The 18,628-nt window shown below is 44.5% G+C and overlaps 1 protein-coding gene across 1 annotated transcript in view; it reads left to right on the top strand.

The window, feature by feature from the left end:
• rasgrf2b (Ras protein-specific guanine nucleotide-releasing factor 2b) overlaps positions 1–18,628 on the top strand; it is a 220,075-nt gene that overhangs the window by 148,760 nt on the left and 52,687 nt on the right. The window contains exons 14-16 of the mRNA XM_055631130.1: positions 60–308; positions 8,188–8,570; positions 16,781–16,945. Of these exons, the coding sequence (XP_055487105.1) occupies positions 60–308; positions 8,188–8,570; positions 16,781–16,945 (797 nt within the window). The remainder of the gene's footprint in view (positions 1–59; positions 309–8,187; positions 8,571–16,780; positions 16,946–18,628) is intronic.

Raw genomic sequence — 18,628 nt, 5'->3', positions numbered from 1 at the left:
ATTAAACATGTTGCTGAAGGGGGTTGTAGATTGATGAAGATTGTCGTTATCTTCCTCAGGTCAGACATCCGACTTCATAGTGACGATGCTGACATCTGCTTCAGTAAGACACTGAACTCCTGTAAAGTGCCTCAGATCCGCTACGCTAGTGTGGAGAGGCTGCTGGAGCGACTGACCGACCTGCGCTTCCTCAGCATCGACTTCCTCAACACCTTCCTCCACACCTACCGAATATTCAGCACTGCCCTTGTGGTCCTGGAGAAACTGGCAGACATCTACAGGAAACCTTTTACCTCCATCCCTGTCAGGTAGGGCTGAGAGGAATAAACATTGGAATTTGTGGTAATTTATAGAATCTTAGCCTGGTTCAGCTTCAGGACTTCAGTGCTTTTGATGGTGGGGGAATTCAGCGGTGGTGGTGCTGTTAAAAGGTTGGGGCATATGTTGATAAGGTTTTCTCTTATTCGAGATAGTGATCGCTTGGCATTTAAATGCTCATAGCCATAGAATTATATGTTTAAGAAGGAACTGCAGATGCTGGAAAAATTGAAGGTGGGCAAAACTGCTGAAGGAACTCAGCAGGTGAGGCAGCATCTATGGAGAGAAGGAATAGGTCTCGACCCGAAACGTCACCTATTCCTTCTCTCCATAGATGCTGCCTCACCCACTGAGTTCCTCCAGCATTTTTGTCTACCTGCCATAGTCATACTTACTTACTTACTTACTTACTGCCTATTATGCTTTCTGGCATGTAGGGCAGCAACGAAGGTCCTCAACTCAGTGGTATTGATTCCTTCAGTTGCTGTTTCCATAACATATTTGTTTTACAAGACGGGGTTGTTAGCCGTGTGCTCAACCTCCAACCTGGAGGACCAGTGGCTCGCTCTTTGTCTCGCCTCTACCCTTCGACCTGTCCAGCATGGGAGACCCTAACAGGAGATGAATCTCCCGCTGGCATAGCTCTAGGGGTCACTGAGACACACAAGCTCCCCGACCACGACAAGGTAGCAATCCATAGAGTCTTAGATTCACCAAATCCATGCCGGCCAACAATCGCCCGTACATTAGTTCTATCACAGAGTGATACATTGTGGAAACAGGCCCTTCGGCCCAACTTGCTCACACCCACCAAAATGTCCCATCTACACTAGTCCCACCTGCCTGCGTTTTGTCCATTTTCCTCCAAACCTGTCCTAGCCATGCGACTGTCTAACCGTCTAACCGCAATGTGTTATCTGTGCCAAGGTTTTGAGCCACGAGAGCATGAAGCCCAGCAAACTCTGAAGATCCATTTGGAGTCTTGTCACAGCGACCTGGCGGGGAAGGGCGTGGACTATTTCAAACTAAAAGAAGCCGAACTCAAGGGCTCCCGCATCGATTTGGCGGGAAACTGCGCTCGTGAAAATTAAGCAGTGTTGGAGGCTTCATACCGGATTGCTTATCGAATGGCACAGACTAAGAAACCACACACCATCGGTGAAGAGCTTATCAAGCCATGCCCTCTCGAAGCAGTGAAGTTGGTGCTGGGGGAACAGCAGTCAAACAAGTTCAGGCAGATTTCCCTTTCGAATGACACAGTCAAAAGTCGAATCTCGAATATGAGTAATGATATTCTGCTGCAAGTAGTGAGCGCTGTGAAGAGCAGTCCAGTGTATTCACTGCAACTGGACGAGTCAACAGATGTTGCCTCATGTTCCTAACTGCTAGTCTACGTTCGTTACGTCGACGGAGAAGCCATGAAGGAGGAGTACCTGTTCTCAGAGACATTGGCCACTACCACTCGGGGAGAAGATGTGTTCAGAATGCTGGAAGCCTTCCTCATCATGAGCTTGGCTGGGAACGACTTCTTGGGATGTGTTCAGATGGGGCACCTTCCATGGTTGATTGCAGATCCGGCTTCAAAGCCTTCGTGAAGGATGTCGCTCCCCATGTCTCCTTCATCCACTGCATGATACATCGCCATGCTTTAGCGATGAAGACTCTCCATCTGGTCTTCGAGAAGTGATTTCTGATGTGGTGAAGATTGTGAACCACAAACGAGGGAACGCAGCAAACTCAAGAATCTTCAAAGTGAAGTGTGAAGAAATGGGCGCCTAACTTCACTGTTCTGATATTCCACGTGTGCTGGCTTTCACATGGTAAAGTTCTCAATCGTGTGATTCACCTTTGAGAGGAAATAGCGCTGTTCTTGGAGAGAGGGTGTACCGACAAGGAGAATCAGCTTCAGGAAAAGATGCAGGATGAACTATTCATGACGAAGGTTGCTTATTTGGCTGACTTCTTCGCCAAGGTGAATTCCTTGAATCCGTTATTTCAAGGAAACCTCCCAATGCTACACATGGCTAGTGATAAAGTGGCAGCGTTCAGGAGGAAGATTCACCTTTACCAGAGAAGAGTCCAGGACGGTGACACGGCTATCTTCCCTGCATGGGTGGAAATCGCTTTTAAAACATGGGGGGGACACAATGAGGCCTAACATCTAGGACAGGGGTCGGCAACCTACGGCCCACGGGCCGGATCCGGCCTGTAACCCAAAATCATCCGGCCCGCAGGCGTAGTTTTTTTCAATTAGGTTTCGTGACCTGGGCGCTGCAGCCAGTCCCGGGGCAGGTGAGCCGACCTGGGAACCGCAGCTAGTCCGGGCTGCTAGATTCTAGGAGCTGGCACCCTCCAACTGGAATCAACCTCGAGGGCTCAGGTCGCAGAGCCTGTGGACTTACCATCATGGAGCTGGCTGACAGAGGCTGTGGTGGCGTTTTTGCTGCAACATGTTTCACAAAACATGGGGGGGGGGGGGATTGTCCCCTACCTCTCAAAACATGAAGGAGACAGCCCCTGTCCCCTCCAGGATTCTGCCAATGCGAGATGAAACCTCTCCTGGATGCTATAGCAGATGCTGAATGCCACTTCCATGAGGAGATCTCAACCCACCTTCTGGCAATTAGTGAAGTCATCAAACGTTACTTCCCCGGACTGCACGACCGCTCTCGTGATGAGTGGATCGTCTGATCCTTTTCTGTTGAAGATGGTGCCATCAGCGATACAGACGTGGCTGCGAAGGTTGAATTTTACCGCATTCGTGAAGATGCGCAGCTCAAGAGTGACTTCATGGAGCAAGAGCTCGCCACGTTTGAAGGAGTGTCCTGATCTTTCAAAGAGGGCCCTGACCCTGTTGGTCCAGTCCCCCTCAACCTATTGCTGTGAGGCTGGATTCTCAACCATGGTAACTCTGAAAACGAAGGCACACAATAGGCTTGTGGTGAATACTGACATGAGCATTCATCCTCGTTTTGATCGCCTGATGGCTGCAAAGCAATTTCAGTCGCCCCATTGACTGGGTATTGGCAGACATGTTTTTTTCAATTTTTGTTTCGGGGGTCACGGTACTAACCAAGAATGTCTGATGGGGTTGTGGGGCCAAAAAGGTTAAGCACCACTGGTTTAAAGTCTTGTCCAACAGCACCTTTACCCTGTTTAAGAAGGAACTGCAGATGCTGGAAAATGAAAGGTACACAAAAATGCTGGAGAAACTCAGCGAGTACTGCAGCATCTATGGAACGAAGAAAATAGGGAGGAAAGAGAGGAGACAGCAAGGGCTAACAAAATTAGGAGAATTCAATGTTCATGCCCCCAGGATGCAGGAAATACTTTTAGAAACATAGAAACATAGAAATTAGGTGCAGGAGTAGGCCATTCGGCCCTTCAAGCCTGCACCGCCATTCAATATGATCATGGCTGATCATCCAACTCAGTATCCCGCACCTGCCTTCTCTCCATACTCCCTGATCCCCTTAGCCACAAGGGCCACATCTAACTCCCTCTTAAATATAGCCAATGAACTGGCCTCAACTACCCTCTGTGGCAGAGAGTTCCAGAGATTCACCACTCTCTGTGTGAAAAAAGTTCTTCTCATCTCGGTTTTAAAGAATTTCCCCCTTATCCTTAAGCTGTGACCCCTTGTCCTGGACTTCCCTAACATCGGGAACAATCTTCCTGCATCTAGCCTGTCCAACCCCTTAAGAATTTTTAAAGTTTCTATAAGATCCCCTCTCAATCTTCTAAATTCTAGAGAGTAAAAACCAAGTCTATCCAGTCTTTCTTCATAAGACAGTCCTGACATCCCAGGAATCAATCTGGTGAACCGTCTCTGCACTCCCTCTATGGCAATAATGTCCTTCCTCAGATTTGGAGACCAAAACTGTACGCAATACTCCAGGCGTGGTCTCACCAAGACCCTGTACAACTGCAGTAGAACCTCCCTGCTCCTATACTCAAATCCTTTTGCAATGAAAGCTAACATACCATTCACTTTCTTTACTGCCTGCTGCACCTGCATGCCTACCTTCAATGACTGGTGTACCATGACCCCCAGGTCTCGCTTTATCTCCCCCTTTCCCAATCGGCCACCATTTAGATAATAGTCTGCTTTCCCGTTTTTGCCACCAAAATGGATTACCTCACATTTATCCACATTATACTGCATCTGCCAAACATTTGCCCACTCACCCAGCCTATCCAAGTCACCTTGCAGCCTCCTAGCATCCTCCTCACAGCTAACACTGCCCCCCAGCTTAGTGTCATCCGCAAACTTGGAGATATTGCCTTCAATTCCCTCATCCAGATCATTAATATATATTGTAAATAGGTGGGGTCCTAGCACTGAGCCTTGCGGTACCCCACTAGTCACTGCCTGCCATTGTGAAAAGGACCCGTTTTACTCCTACTCTTTGCTTCCTGTTTGCCAGCTAGTTCTCTATCCACATCAATACTGAACCCCCAATGCCTTGTGCTTTAAGTTTGTATACTAATCTCTTATGTGGGACCTTGTCGAAAGCCTTCTGGAAGTCCAGATACACCACATCCACTGGTTCTCCCCTATCCACGCTACTAGTTACATCCTCGAAAAATTCTATAAGATTCGTCAGACATGATTTACCTTTCGTAAATCCATGCTGACTTTGTCCAATGATTTCACCACTTTCCAAATGTGCTGCTATCCCATCTTTAATAACTGACTCTAGCAGTTTCCCCACTACCGATGTTAGACTAACTGGTCTGTAATTCCCCATTTTCTCTCTCCCTCCCTTCTTAAAAAGTGGGGTTACGTTTGCTACCCGCCAATCTTCAGGAACTACTCCAGAATCTAAAGAGTTTTGAAAGATTATTACTAATGCATCCACTATTTCTGGAGCTACTTCCTTAAGTACTCTGGGATGCAGCCTATCTGGCCCTGGGGATTTATCGGCCTTTAATCCATTCAATTTACCCGACACCACTTCCCGGCTAACCTGGATTTCACTCAATTCCTCCAACTCCTTTGACCCGCGGTCCCCTGCTATTTCCGGCAAATTATTTATGTCTTCCTTAGTGAAGACGGAACCAAAGTAGTTATTCAATTGGTCCGCCATATCCTTGTTCCCCATGATCAACTCGCCTGTTTCTGACTGCAAGGGACCTACATTTGTTTTAACTAATCTCTTTCTTTTCACATATCTATAAAAACTTTTGCAGTCAGTTTTTATGTTCCCTGCCAGTTTTCTTTCATAATCTATTTTTCCTTTCCTAATTAAGCCTTTTGTCCTCCTCTGCTGGTCTTTGAATTTCTCCCAGTCCTCCGGTATGCTGCTTTTTCTGGCTAATTTGTACGCATCATCCTTCGCTTTGATACTATCCCTGATTTCCCTTGTTATCCATGGATGTACTACCTTCCCTGATTTATTCTTTTGCCAAACTGGGATGAATAATTTTTGTAGTTCATCCATGTAGTCTTTAAATGTCTTCCATTGCATATCCACCGTCAACCCTTTTAGAATTAATTGCCAGTCAATCTTGGCCAATTCACGTCTCATACCCTCAAAGTTACCTTTCTTTAAGTTCAGAACCATTGTTTCTGAATTAACAATGTCACTCTCCATCCTAATGAAGAACTCTGTTTTATTCTGTTCTATAAGGGTTCTGACCTGAAACGTTACCCGTTCCTTTTCTCCAGAGATGCAGCATAACCCGCTGAATTACTCCAGCACTTTGTATCTACCTTCGGTATAAACCAGCATCAGCAGTTCCTTCCTTAGCATTTCTATACATTCTAGCAATTGTTAAAGAAAACCTACTTGAAGTTCCAATTTAAAAGAGAGCCGTCGCATTGTTTAATCTACTGCTCATCACCCCGCTGAATCAGAGCAAACATACTTTATGTAGTGGAAAGGCAATAGGCAGTGGCTAGCAGATCAGGCAGCACCATTGTCAGATTGGGCAGGGGTATTGGGTCCTCAAGCTCAACAATGCACTCACTGCCCTGGCATTTGGGCTCAGACTGACCATGTCCATTGATGGAGACCATCAGCACTATTAAAAAAATACTTGCATATAGTAGGTTTGGCTTATACTTAGTGTCGGAAGGAACTGCAGATCAAGAGTCAAGAGAGTTTTATTGTCCTGTGTCCCATATAGGACAATGAAATTCTTGCTTGCTGTAGCACAACAGAATATGTAAACGTAATACAAAACATAGAAACATAGAAAATAGGCGCAGGAGTAGGCCATTCGACCCTTCGAGCTTGCACCGCCATTCAATATGATCATGGCTGATCATCCAACTCGGTATCCTGTACCTGCCTTTTCTCCATACCCCCTGATCCCTTTAGCCACAAGGGCCACATCTAACTCCCTCTTAAATATAGCCAATGAACCGGCCTCAACTACCTTCTGTGGCAGAGAATTCCACAGATTCACTCTGTGTGAAAAATGTTTTTCTCATCTCGGTCCTAAAAGATTTCCCCTTTATCCTTAAACTGTGACCCCTTGTTCTGGACTTCCCCAACATCGGGAACAATCTTCCTGCATCTAGCCTGTCCAACCCCTTAAGAAATTTGTAATTCTTAAGAACAGGAGATAAAAGTTCAGTGTGTCCATATACCATAGACCATATATTTTCACAACAAATAAACAGATAAAGTACAAAAGTAATAATAGACTGTTATTGTTCAGAACTTTGATGTTGTGTTTAATAGCATGATGGCTGTGGGGAAGCAGCTATTCCTGAACCTGGATGTTCCAGATTTCAACCTCCTGTACATTCTTCCCGATGGCAACGGTGAGATGAGTGTGTGGCCAGGATGGTGTGGGTCTTTGCTGATGTTGGCAGCCTTTTTGAGGCAGCGACTGCGATAGATCCCTTCGATGTTGGGGAGGTCAGAGCCGATGATGGACTGAGCAGTGGTCACAACGTTCTGCATTTATTTATTTTTTTCCACTCCTGGACGTTCAAGTTGTTGAACCAGGTCACGATGGAGTCAGTCAGCATGCTCTCTACTGTGCACCTGCAGAAGTTTGAGAGTCCTCCTTGACATACCGACTCTCCGTAGTCTTCTCAGGAAGTAGAGGCGCTGATGTGCCTTCTTTATAATTGCATCAATGTGCTGGGACCAGGAAAGATCTTCGGAAATATGCACGCCCAGGAATTTGAAGCTTTTGACCCTTTCCACCATCGTCCCGTTGATATAAACGGGATTGTAGGTCCCTATCCTACCCCTTCCAAAGTCCACAATCAGTTCCTTGGTTTAGCTGGTGTTGAGAGTTAAGTTGTTGTGCTGGCACCATTTGGTCAATCAGTCAATCTCACTTCTGTACTTATCACCATCAGTGATTCGTCCCACAACAGTGGTGTCGTTGGCGAACTTGATGATGGAGTTCGCTTTATGTCCGGCTACACAGTCATGAGTATAGAGTGAGTACAGCAGGGAGCTGAGCATGCAGCCTTGAGGTGCTCCCCTGGTGATTGATTTCGAGGATGACACGTTCCACCAATACGGACAGACTGTGGTCTGTGGATGAGGAAGTCGAGGATCCAATTGCAGTGGGATGCGCAGAGATCCAGATCCGTGAGCTTGGTAACCAGTTTGGAGGAGAAGATGGTATTAAATGCCGAGCTGTAGTCTATGAACACCAGCCTGACAAAAGAGTTTTTATTGCTGGTTTACACCGAAGATAGACACAAAAATGTTGGAGTAACTCAACGGGATGGGCAGCATCTCTGGAGAGAAGTAATGGGTGACGATTAGGTATACATTTTACAGCACCTGTAGTTGGGATCGTATCTGGGTCTCCGGCGCAGCAAGTGCTGTAAGTCAGCAAGCGCCATGCTGCCCTTTAATGAACAAATTCATTCTGTTCTCTTTTTATTCACAGATCACTGGAACTGTTTTTTGCCTCTAATCAAAGCAATCGATCTGAGCACCCAAACGATGGCAAATCCCCAAGACTGTCTCGGAAATTTTCATCGCCTCCTCCGCTGTCGTTGTCTCGGACGTCCTCGCCCGTCCGAACCCGGAAGCTGTCGCTCAGCTCGCCGGTGAATTCCCGAACGGGAGCTCTTGACCTTTCCACGTCGTCCACATCCGGTACGACCTTTGCTCACAGCCCAACTGTTTCTCCACCTCCTGTAGCGAGCAAAGTACCACTGGATCTGAGCAAAGGTCCCTCATCGCCAGAGTGGCCCCTGCAAACAGAAGAAAATTCAGAGCATCCCCGCATTGATATATGTAGCAAGTTAAGAAGAAGCATCAGGAGAGGTATAGAAAATGCAAACTTAATTATTATTATCAGAATTTATTCCATACTTGTTTGCCTGCTTTATCTGCTAATCTGAGAATATCAGCCATCATCATATTGAATGGTGGTGTTGGCTCGAAGAGCTGAATGGCCTGCTCCTGCACCAACTTTCTATGTTTCTATGATAGAGATTCTTCAAGCACAAAACAGGAAAAATACTTTTCATAGATTTTGTCACTGTCTTAAACATTTTGTGAAAGGGCAACGAATGGAGTAAGTTAATAATATTTTTTTGAAATATTTGTTTTACTATTAATCCCATAACTTATATTTGGTGGGTAGGAAGGAACTGCGGGTGCTGGTTTACACCAAGATAAATACAAAATGCTGCAGTAACTCAGAATCTGTGAGGAAAAAAGAATAGGGTCAAGGCCCTTCTTCAGACTGAGAGTCAGGGGAGAGGGAAACTAGAGATATGAAAGGGGTCAGAACAACTCAGAGCCGGCACCAATGATCAAGCAAAGATGGAGCCCACAATGGTACATTGGTGCCCGTGGTGGGCTGGATAAATAACCATATAACCATATAACAATTACAGCACGGAAACAGGCCCTCTCGGCCCTACAAGTCCGTGCCGAACAATTTTTTTTTTTTTTTTTTTTCCCCCCTTAGTCCCACCTGCCTGCACTCATACCATAACCCTCCATTCCCTTCTCATCCATATGCCTATCCAATTTATTTTTAAATGATACCAATGAACCTGCCTCCACAACTTCCACTGGAAGCTCATTCCACACCGCTACCACTCTCTGAGTAAAGAAGTTCCCCCTCATATTACCCCTAAACTTCTGTCCCTTAATTCTGAAGTCATGTCCTCTTGTTTGAATCTTCCCTATTCTCAAAGGGAAAAGCTTGTCCACATCAACTCTGTCTATCCCTCTCATCATTTTAAAGACCTCTATCAGGTCCCCCCTTAACCTTCTGCGCTCCAGAGAATAAAGACCTAACTTATTCAACCTATCTCTGTAACTTAGTTGTTGAAACCCAGGCAACATTCTAGTAAATCTCCTCTGTACTCTCTCTATTTTGTTGACATCCTTCCTATAATTGGGCAACCAAAATTGTACACCATACTCCAGATTTAGTCTCACCAATGCCTTGTACAATTTTAACATTACTTCCCAGCTTCTATACTCAATGCTCTGATTTATAAAGGCTAGCATACCAAAAGCTTTCTTTACCACCCTATCTATATGAGATTCCACCTTCAAGGAACTATGCACGGTTATACCCAGATCCCTCTGTTCAACTGTATTCTTCAATTCCCTACTATTTACCATGTAATGCTGAAGCTAATGCTGATATGATTTACTACATATATCCCAACGGTTACAATTCTCCTCTTGGAAAAGTTTGCAGAAACCAGGGCCAATATTTCCCAGAGTTTAGAAGTTCGTGGTGAGATCTGAACTTTTTTCAAGCTATAATTTGGGAGAGATTGACGAGGCAGAATGAGTTGAGGTGGTATTTATGGACTTTCAGGAGATGTTTGATGAAGTGCCACATTGTAGGTTCGTCATCAAGATAGACAACTGTAGAATAAAATTGGGTGTAGCACCATTGTTAGTAAACTGGCTAAGTCATAGAGTGATACAGTGTGGAAACAGGCCCTTCAATACGAAATGAAATGAAATGATTCAATTTATTGTCATTGTCAGTGTACAGTACAGAGACAACGAAATGCATTTTTAGCATCTCCCTTGAAAGGGAGACACAGGGCGTCGCGGTGTGCCCGCGCCTGCCGCCGTAATTACATTCCATTACAGGCAAAGGTGGGTGAAGTGTCTTGCCCAAGGACACAACGACAGTATGCACTCCAAGCGGGATTTGAACCGGCTACCTTCCGGTCGCCAGCCGAACTCTTAGCCCATTGTGCTATCTGTCGCCTTTTTCAAGCTATAATACAACTTGCCCACACCTGCCAACATGTCCCAGCTACGCTAGTCCCACCTACCTGCATTTGGCCCAAATCTCTCCAAACCTGTCCTATTCATGTACATGTGACCAGAAGCAGAGGGTAGTGTGTTATTTTTGGATTGGGGGGAAACAGACAGTGAAGTTCTCCAGGGATCAGTGTTATGGTAACAGGTTTTTCACCATATATTTTAATGATTTGAACTCCGGTGTACAAGGCACAGTGGACACACCTGCAGATGACACAAAAGTGGAGGTGTGAGGAAAGATGGTAATATACTTGAGGAAGATGTAGATGTTGCTTTTCTTTGTAGCAAGAAAGATCATCAATTCTCCAATGCATTTGGCTGCTTTGGCCTGAAATTCTGGAATACCTTTCCTGGACTTCTCTGATATTCCAACTTCGTCTCTTCTTTGACCAAACACCTTAAAACATACAACTTTTATCAAGGTTGTGTTAGTTTGCCCTTTCTTCTCTGTGGTCATAGAGTGATACAGTGTAGAAACAGGCCCTTCGGCCCAACTTGCCCACACCGGCCAACAATACCCCAGCTGCACTAGTTCTGTGCCAAATTTGTGTGACACCACACCAGGGAGCTGCTACATTAAATGCACCAAGTTGTTTGCAGCTAATTATGTGACTTTTGCCATCTAGATTGTGGACAGAGCAGATGTGGGCTGGACAGTGGAGTTGGTATTAATTCATTTGTATTTGTTAATGAGCACTACAATAAGAAACAGGCAGCTGTAGAGGCCAAGTCAATGGATATTTTAAAGACGGAGATTGACAGATTCCTGATTAATACGAGTGCCAGGGGTTATGGGGAGAAGTCAGGAGAATGGGGCTGAGAGGGAGAGATAGATCAGCCATGATCGAATGGTGGAGTAGATTTAATGGGTCGAATGGCCTAATTCAGCTCATAGAACCTATGAACATGATGATATGTAATGGTCTGCTACTCTTTTCAAAACAGACCTTGCAATGCACTTTAGCCTGATGTGGTTGTACATATCAATGAAGTCATTAGACCTTTCCTTGCATCTGTCATGCAACTGAATCTCTTCCTTGTATAGACGTACACGTGTAAACATTTACCGTTAAAGTAGCCTAAAGTTTGTGGAGGGGGGGGGGGGGGAAGTTATTACTCGTTTTTGTTTAAATTAACTCGTCATGCTTGGCACACTCAGGACTCCGACAGAAATATTGTGTTAGACATGATCCCCTCAGCCAGCAACTGCTCAGAATTAATGGTAAGATGTGTGTTTGTAATCTTTAGATAAGCCACTTAAAGTAGTTGCATTGTATGTAGGAGGGAGTAATGACAGGAGCCCAGCAATGGGAGCCAGGTGTGTGTGTGTGGACTACCATAGCCTTGGTTTCCTGCATATTAGTGGGCAAAGTCCTCCTAGCCACACTACCCCCTCCCTCTCCTCCGAACAAAACTCCCCCCACTTCCTTTTCCGAGCCAAGCTGTTCACCCCCGAGCCAAACTACCCACTGCTCCCCCATCGAACTGAACTCCCTTCCATCCTGAGCCAAGATTCACCCACACCCCCCAAATCTGAACTCCCTTAAGCCAACTCCCTCCGAGCCAAACTCCCTCATTCTGAGCTTCTCCACCAAATAGCCTCCCTGAGCTAAACTCCCCTTCCATCCTCTTCCCTCCTAAGCTGAGCTCCCCCCCCCCCCCCCCCACCAACCCCACTGATTTTCCCTCAACCTCTCCCGAACCGAGCTCCCAACCCCCTTCCGTTTCCCCCTAGCCGAACTTACCCTCCCAAAACGAACTGCCACCCCCAACCAGTCCTCCTCCCAAGCGGAAGGCACCCCTCCCCCCATGAGCCAAATTCCCCACCATTCAAAGGACCCGCCACCCAGAGCTGAAGCCCACTCACCCATAACTTGAAGGAAAACCCAGCTGTAATCCTGTTTATGACAGCGGGGTTAAGGAAACTCAAGACAATTTACTCCTGTTGTTTTGATTAATAGCCTTATAATCTATGAAGGAGAGTGAATTTTCCCAACACACACTGTAAAATAAAAACTGCAACTGTGTGGAAAATTAAATTGCTGAAAATCCAATATTCTCCATAAAACTCTTAATTATTTGAGCTTGTCCATCTTTAATCAAGAAGAGAAGCAATGAGCTCCAATATAAAGACAAAGGATCATGAGACAAATTCACTTTCTGAAATACATTATAATGCTGGCCGTGATCGCGATGCAGAGTTCCAACGATGAGCGTGAATTCCTGACACCGTTTGAACTCCTCAATGTGATCACAGCAATTTAGCAGGAGTACTGATGTAATTACCCTCTCTTTGAACCATTTTATTATTACGGATTGTGAAGAAACAGTATGGATTTGCAGGCTACCAGTGACACTGTTTGGGATCATCCTCCCTAAAGGGTCAGGTCTCAAGAATATACCAGATGGTGTTTTCACTGTGGTGGTGCAGATCGGATGCAAAGACAGCTGTAGCATAGAGTGCCTAGAAAATTACATTCATCCCTCAGAGACCCTGGTGACATTTTTTAGCCATGTTTTAAGTTTCATCATAAATAATGCAGCCACACACACACACACACACACACACACACACACACACACACACACACACACACACACACACACACACACACACACACACACACACACACACACACACACACACACACACACACACACACACACACACACACACACACACACACACACACAAATGATGGGATGTTATCAAGATTATAACCATTATCTGTTATTTGCACTTTGTCAGTTTATTTGTTCATGTGTGTATATATTTATATTATGGTACATGGACACATTGATCTGTTTTGTGGTAAATGCCTACTATGTTCTGTGTGCTGAAGCAAAGCAAGATTTTCATTGTCCTATCAGGGACACATGACAGTAAACTCACTTGAACACCTGAACTTGAGAAACTCATCATTATGTCAGGATGGTATTTTCAACATTGTAAATAGGGTCTCGGAATATAAAACTTAGAGTCATAGAGTGATACAGTGTGGAAACAGGCCCTTCGGCCCAACCTGCCCACATCGGCCAACGTGTCCCAGCTACACTAGTCCCACCTGCCTGCGCTTGGTCCATATCCCTCCAAACCTGTCCTAACCATGTACCTGTCTAACTGTTTCTTAAATGATGGGATAGTCCCTGCCTCAACTATCTCCTCTGACAGCTTGTTCCATGCACCCACCAACCTTTGTGTGAAAAAGGCAATTATTTTTTACTTTGCATCTTGACCTTGTTAATCAAAAGACTAAATGGAGGGAGACTATGTGAGTGATGTTCCGAGGGATCTGGGTGTTCCAGACTATGAGTCACAAAATGTCAATAGGCGGGTCCATTATTATTGAGTGTCAGGGCAGGTTTAAGGACCTAGGTAGCTACTCTCTGTACTATTTTCTCCTGTTGAGCATTTCTGAAGGGTTGTGTTAAGGTGGCTACAAAAGACATAGCTTGTTACCACTATGTAATTTATTAGAAAATTCAGGTTTGTTGATTTTGTGATTCCTGAAACCTTTGCTGTTGTAAGTATTTCACGATTCTTTCAGTTTCAGTTTCAGTTTAGTTTATTACAGTGAAAAGCTTTTGTTACATGCTAACCAAACAGCGGAAAGACTGATTACAATTGAGCCATTCACAGTGTACAGATACATGGTAAGGGAATGACGTTTAGTGCAAGATAAAGCCAGTAAAATCTGATCAAAGATAGTCCGAGGGAGCCCAATAGTTCGGGAGTACTCTCCAGTTGTAGTAGGATGGTTCAGTTGCCCGATAACAGCTGGGAAGAAACGCTTGCAAAGAGAATAATGTAATTTGGAGTTTGTGCTTCCATGGCTTGAGTATCATTATGACACTGAATTATGACACTGGAGGCTGCAGCGAATCGTTTAATCAGCTGAGAAGGTTATTGGCTGCAACCTTCCCCCCATTAACAAACAGTACACTACAAGGGCCAGGAAGCGAGTGGGTAAAATTATATCTGACCCCTCGCACCCTGGCCACAAACTCTTTGAATCACTTCCCTCTGGAAGGCGACTCCGGACTGTCAAAGCCACCACAGCCAAACATAAAAACAGCTTTTGTCCACGAGCAGTTGCTCTACTCAATAACCAAAAGTCTGTAGCCTCCTTTTGCTCTAGTATTTTATTTCATTCACATGTTTAAACCATAATGTTTTATTCTTAATGTTTTAATGTTCTACTCTTAATTGTTTACTGTACGTTGTGTTGTTACTTGCGAGCGGAGCACCAAGGCAAATTCCTTGTATGTGCCCATACTTGGCCAATAAAAGTATTCATATTCACATTCATAAAACATTCATCTCCTTTGAGTCACAAGAAACCGCAGATGCAGCAATCTTGAGCTAAAGACAAAGAGGAAAGAGAAAGCACCAGCCAGATGTGGTGGACATTTCCAGAAAAATTATTCATCGGCTGCTTGCCTTGGTATTACTGCTCAAATGAACATCTGTCAAGGAGGTCTTAAACTGTACACCGCTGTTGCATGAAAGTTACCCTAGGGAGAGGAAGGTACATCAGAGGTGAAAGTGGATGGTGAAACATTTTGTTCCCGATGTTGGGGAAGTCCAGAACAAGGGGTCACTGTTTAAGGATAAAGGGGAAATCTTTTAGGACCAAGATGAGAAAAACATTTTTCATACAGAGAGTGGTGAATCTCTGGAATTCTCTGCCACAGAAGGTAGTTGAGGCCAGTTCATTGACTATATTTAAGAGGGAGTTAGATGTGGCCCTTGTGGCTAAAGGGATCAGGGGGTATGGAGAGAAGGCAGGTACAGGATACTGAGTTAGATGATCAGCCAATATCATATTGAATGGCAGTGCAGGCTCGAAGTGCCGAATGGCCTACTCCTGTACCTATTTTCTATGTTTCTATGTTTCTATGGAGTGGATGTTGCAAATTGCACGAGGTTATGATGGACGTTTGATTTTTGAACTGGGTGTTCATTGTACATCTATTCTGATATCTTATTTCCAAAATCGGCCAAAGCCAAAACTGGTCTTCAGTTTTTAGACTCGACTTGTTTTCCAGATCTTTGCTGGACACAGCACATTGATGCAATTAATGTCACTGAATACTCCATCAAACCTCTACAGGTGTGTGATTGGGAGCGTACAGGCTGGTTGGATCACGGCCTGGTTCAGTCATTGGAACACCCAACAATGAAGGAGGCTGAAGAAAGTGTTGAACGTTGTCTGGTCCATCGCAGGTATTGACCTCCCCTCCATCGAAAGGATCAGCAGGAAGCACTGCCTCAACAAGCCAGCTAATATCATCAAAGACCCGCACCAGTGTGACCATGCTCTCATCTCTCAGCTTCTGTCAGGAAGAAGCTACAGGAACTTGAGAACCATTGCATTTCAGGATCAAGTACAAATTTTTCTCATTAATTATCAGGATATTGATCGGCCCTGCATAACTGTATTACAAGTTAGACACAAGAAGCTGGAGTAACTCAGCGGGACAGGCAACATCCCTGGAGGGAATGAAAGGGTGATGTTTTGGGTCGAGGCCCTGCTTCAGACTGTACTACAAGCCTACTTCAGCACTGGACCACTGTGGATTTGTGCTTTCAAGATGGTACCATGTAGTTTGGCCTGCACCATTAGATTCAGATTCAATTTTGGTCGACTTTACCGAGTATCACTGATCAATTATTGTATTTTTATTTGTAGTGTTGTTGCATTTTCTGTGCTGTAAAGTTGCTGCAAGTTAGAATGTCATTGTTCCTGTCCTGACATGTTTGACAAAACAATCTTGACTTTTACCAAAAATGTTTGAATTATCATACTTCAGGAAAACGATGCAGCTCCCTCTGCTGGTGAATAGTACCACAACATACTGACATTGTAAAAATATTCACAATCTTCAATTTGTATATTCACATGTAACACAACTACCTGTATGTACAAAAGTTCAAGCATAAATATGTACATCAAAAATAGGTTACCGCAGTCAATGCAGAAGTTATAAATATGCTTTACAACATAAGTCTCACTGTCTGCAGGTACTCATATTCTGCATCAAAACATATTACAATCGACCACAATTGGCAACTTAATTTAAATTTCAGCAATGGCTTAATTAATGTCATTAGGGTCAAAGGCAAAAAGCTAGAATGCTTCTCATTTGGTGTCGCACAGTTTGCGCTAACTGCACCTACACAATGATGGAATTAAGAACTTCCTTTGTATATTTAAATAATGCAGTTCAATCTGGTGTGATGGGACCTGGTTGCAGAGAGATGGACAACACTCGATGCTCTGTGTCTCCTGCCTCAGCGTTTGCCATTGCCACGGCAGCAGCAGGACATGGGAGCCCACCGCCCGAAAACACCGCCGTGCAGGAAAAGTTCCGACGCGTCTCCATGGGAGGTAAAGCAACCGCCTTCTATTTGTCCCATTTACTCCGTTCAGTCCAGTTTTGTTGATTGTACCGAGGTACAGTGAAACGCTTTTGTTGTGTGCTAACCAGCCAGCAGAAAGAGGATAAACGGCATGGAATGGAATACTTTATTGTCACTTGTGACAAGGCACAGTGAAATTATTTGCTTGTATACCCGCCGTATACAAATAGCGGCCACCATTACAATTGACCCATTCACAGTGTACAGATACATGATAAGGGAATAACGTTTAGTGCAAGGTAAAGCCAGTAAAGTCTAATCAAAAATAGTCCGAAGGTCCCCAATGAGGTAGATGGAATTGTCTTCAAAGCCACGTGTCATTTGTCAAAGTCAAAGCGTTCATTCATTCAAGTGAGATAGGGATTCGTAATATTGGGAAAGGAAGAGTGAGAGTCTCTTGATGGAGGGACCAAATGTTCTCTTCTGAGAAGCGGAGGTGTGCTAAATTGTTTCTATGTTTCTAAATTATATATCACATCATAATGGAAGTAAAATTACATTTCTATGGAGATTCTGTTCTGCAGCTTGCATTCATAAAGTAGCATCACGTTATCCTTTTTTCTTTTTATTCATTGATTTTGGGTCTGCCAACGCCTGCATTCTTTACCCTCCCCTCATAGCCCTTCTTGAAATGGCTGCAGACCTTCCAGTGAAAGTATTCTCTCCAGGATATAGAACCCGGGCTGATGAAAGATATATTTTGTGGGCGGCACGGTATAGCAGCGGTAGAGTTGCTGCCTTACAGCGCTTGCAGCCCGGGTTTCGATCCCGACTCTGGGTGCTGTCTGTGCGGAGTTTTTAACGTTCTCCCCGTGATCATGTGGGATTTTTCCGAGATCTCTGGTCTCCCCCCACACTCCAAAGACGAGCAGGTTTGTAGGTTAATTGGCTTGGTGGATGTGTAAATGTCCCTAGTGTATGTAGGATAGTGTCAATGTGCGGGGATCGCTGGTCCGTGCGGTCTCGGCGGGCCGAAAGGGTCCGTTTCAACGGCGTATCTTTAAACTAAATTAAACTAAAATTTCCAAGACGAGAGGATGCTGCCTTTAATTATCTGGAGTTATTTTTGAAGTGCCAAAAGTTGATTTAAAAAAAATAACAATCTTCAATCATTCAATTGTTCATTTCATTTTTTAATGTGTCTGAATGGTGCACAAAGGCTTTCCTCAGCACTCTGAGGCTATTTCGAGCCACAAGGACCTTGTATCTCTTGAAAATTAATTCTCTACTATTTTTCTGTTAAAGTTAAAATCTAATATTTCTTCTGCTGTTTGTTTCCTGAATATTCCACATTAAACATGTGGGAAAATGGATTTCACACTTGAAACAAAATCCCCAAAGAACCCTCTATTTCTATCTGTGGCCGGGACTCTATTCCCTGGAGTGCAGGAGGGTGAGAGGTGCTCTTACAGTGTATAAAATCATGAGAGGCATACATCGGATAGATGCACAGAGTCTCTTGCCTAGAGTAGGGGGATCTAGGAGCAGAGGACATAGGTTCAAGGTGAAGGTGAAAATATTTACTAGGAATCTGATCGGTAACGTTTCCACACAAAGGGTGGTGGGTGTATGGAACAAGCTGCCAGAGGAGGTAGTTGAGGCTGGGACTATCCCAATGTTTAAGAAACAGTTAGGTACATGGATAGGACAA

This window comes from Leucoraja erinacea, chromosome 3, assembly GCF_028641065.1.
Source record: "Leucoraja erinacea ecotype New England chromosome 3, Leri_hhj_1, whole genome shotgun sequence".
Lineage (NCBI taxonomy): Eukaryota > Metazoa > Chordata > Chondrichthyes > Rajiformes > Rajidae > Leucoraja > Leucoraja erinaceus.
This window is presented reverse-complemented; position numbering and strand designations above follow the sequence as displayed.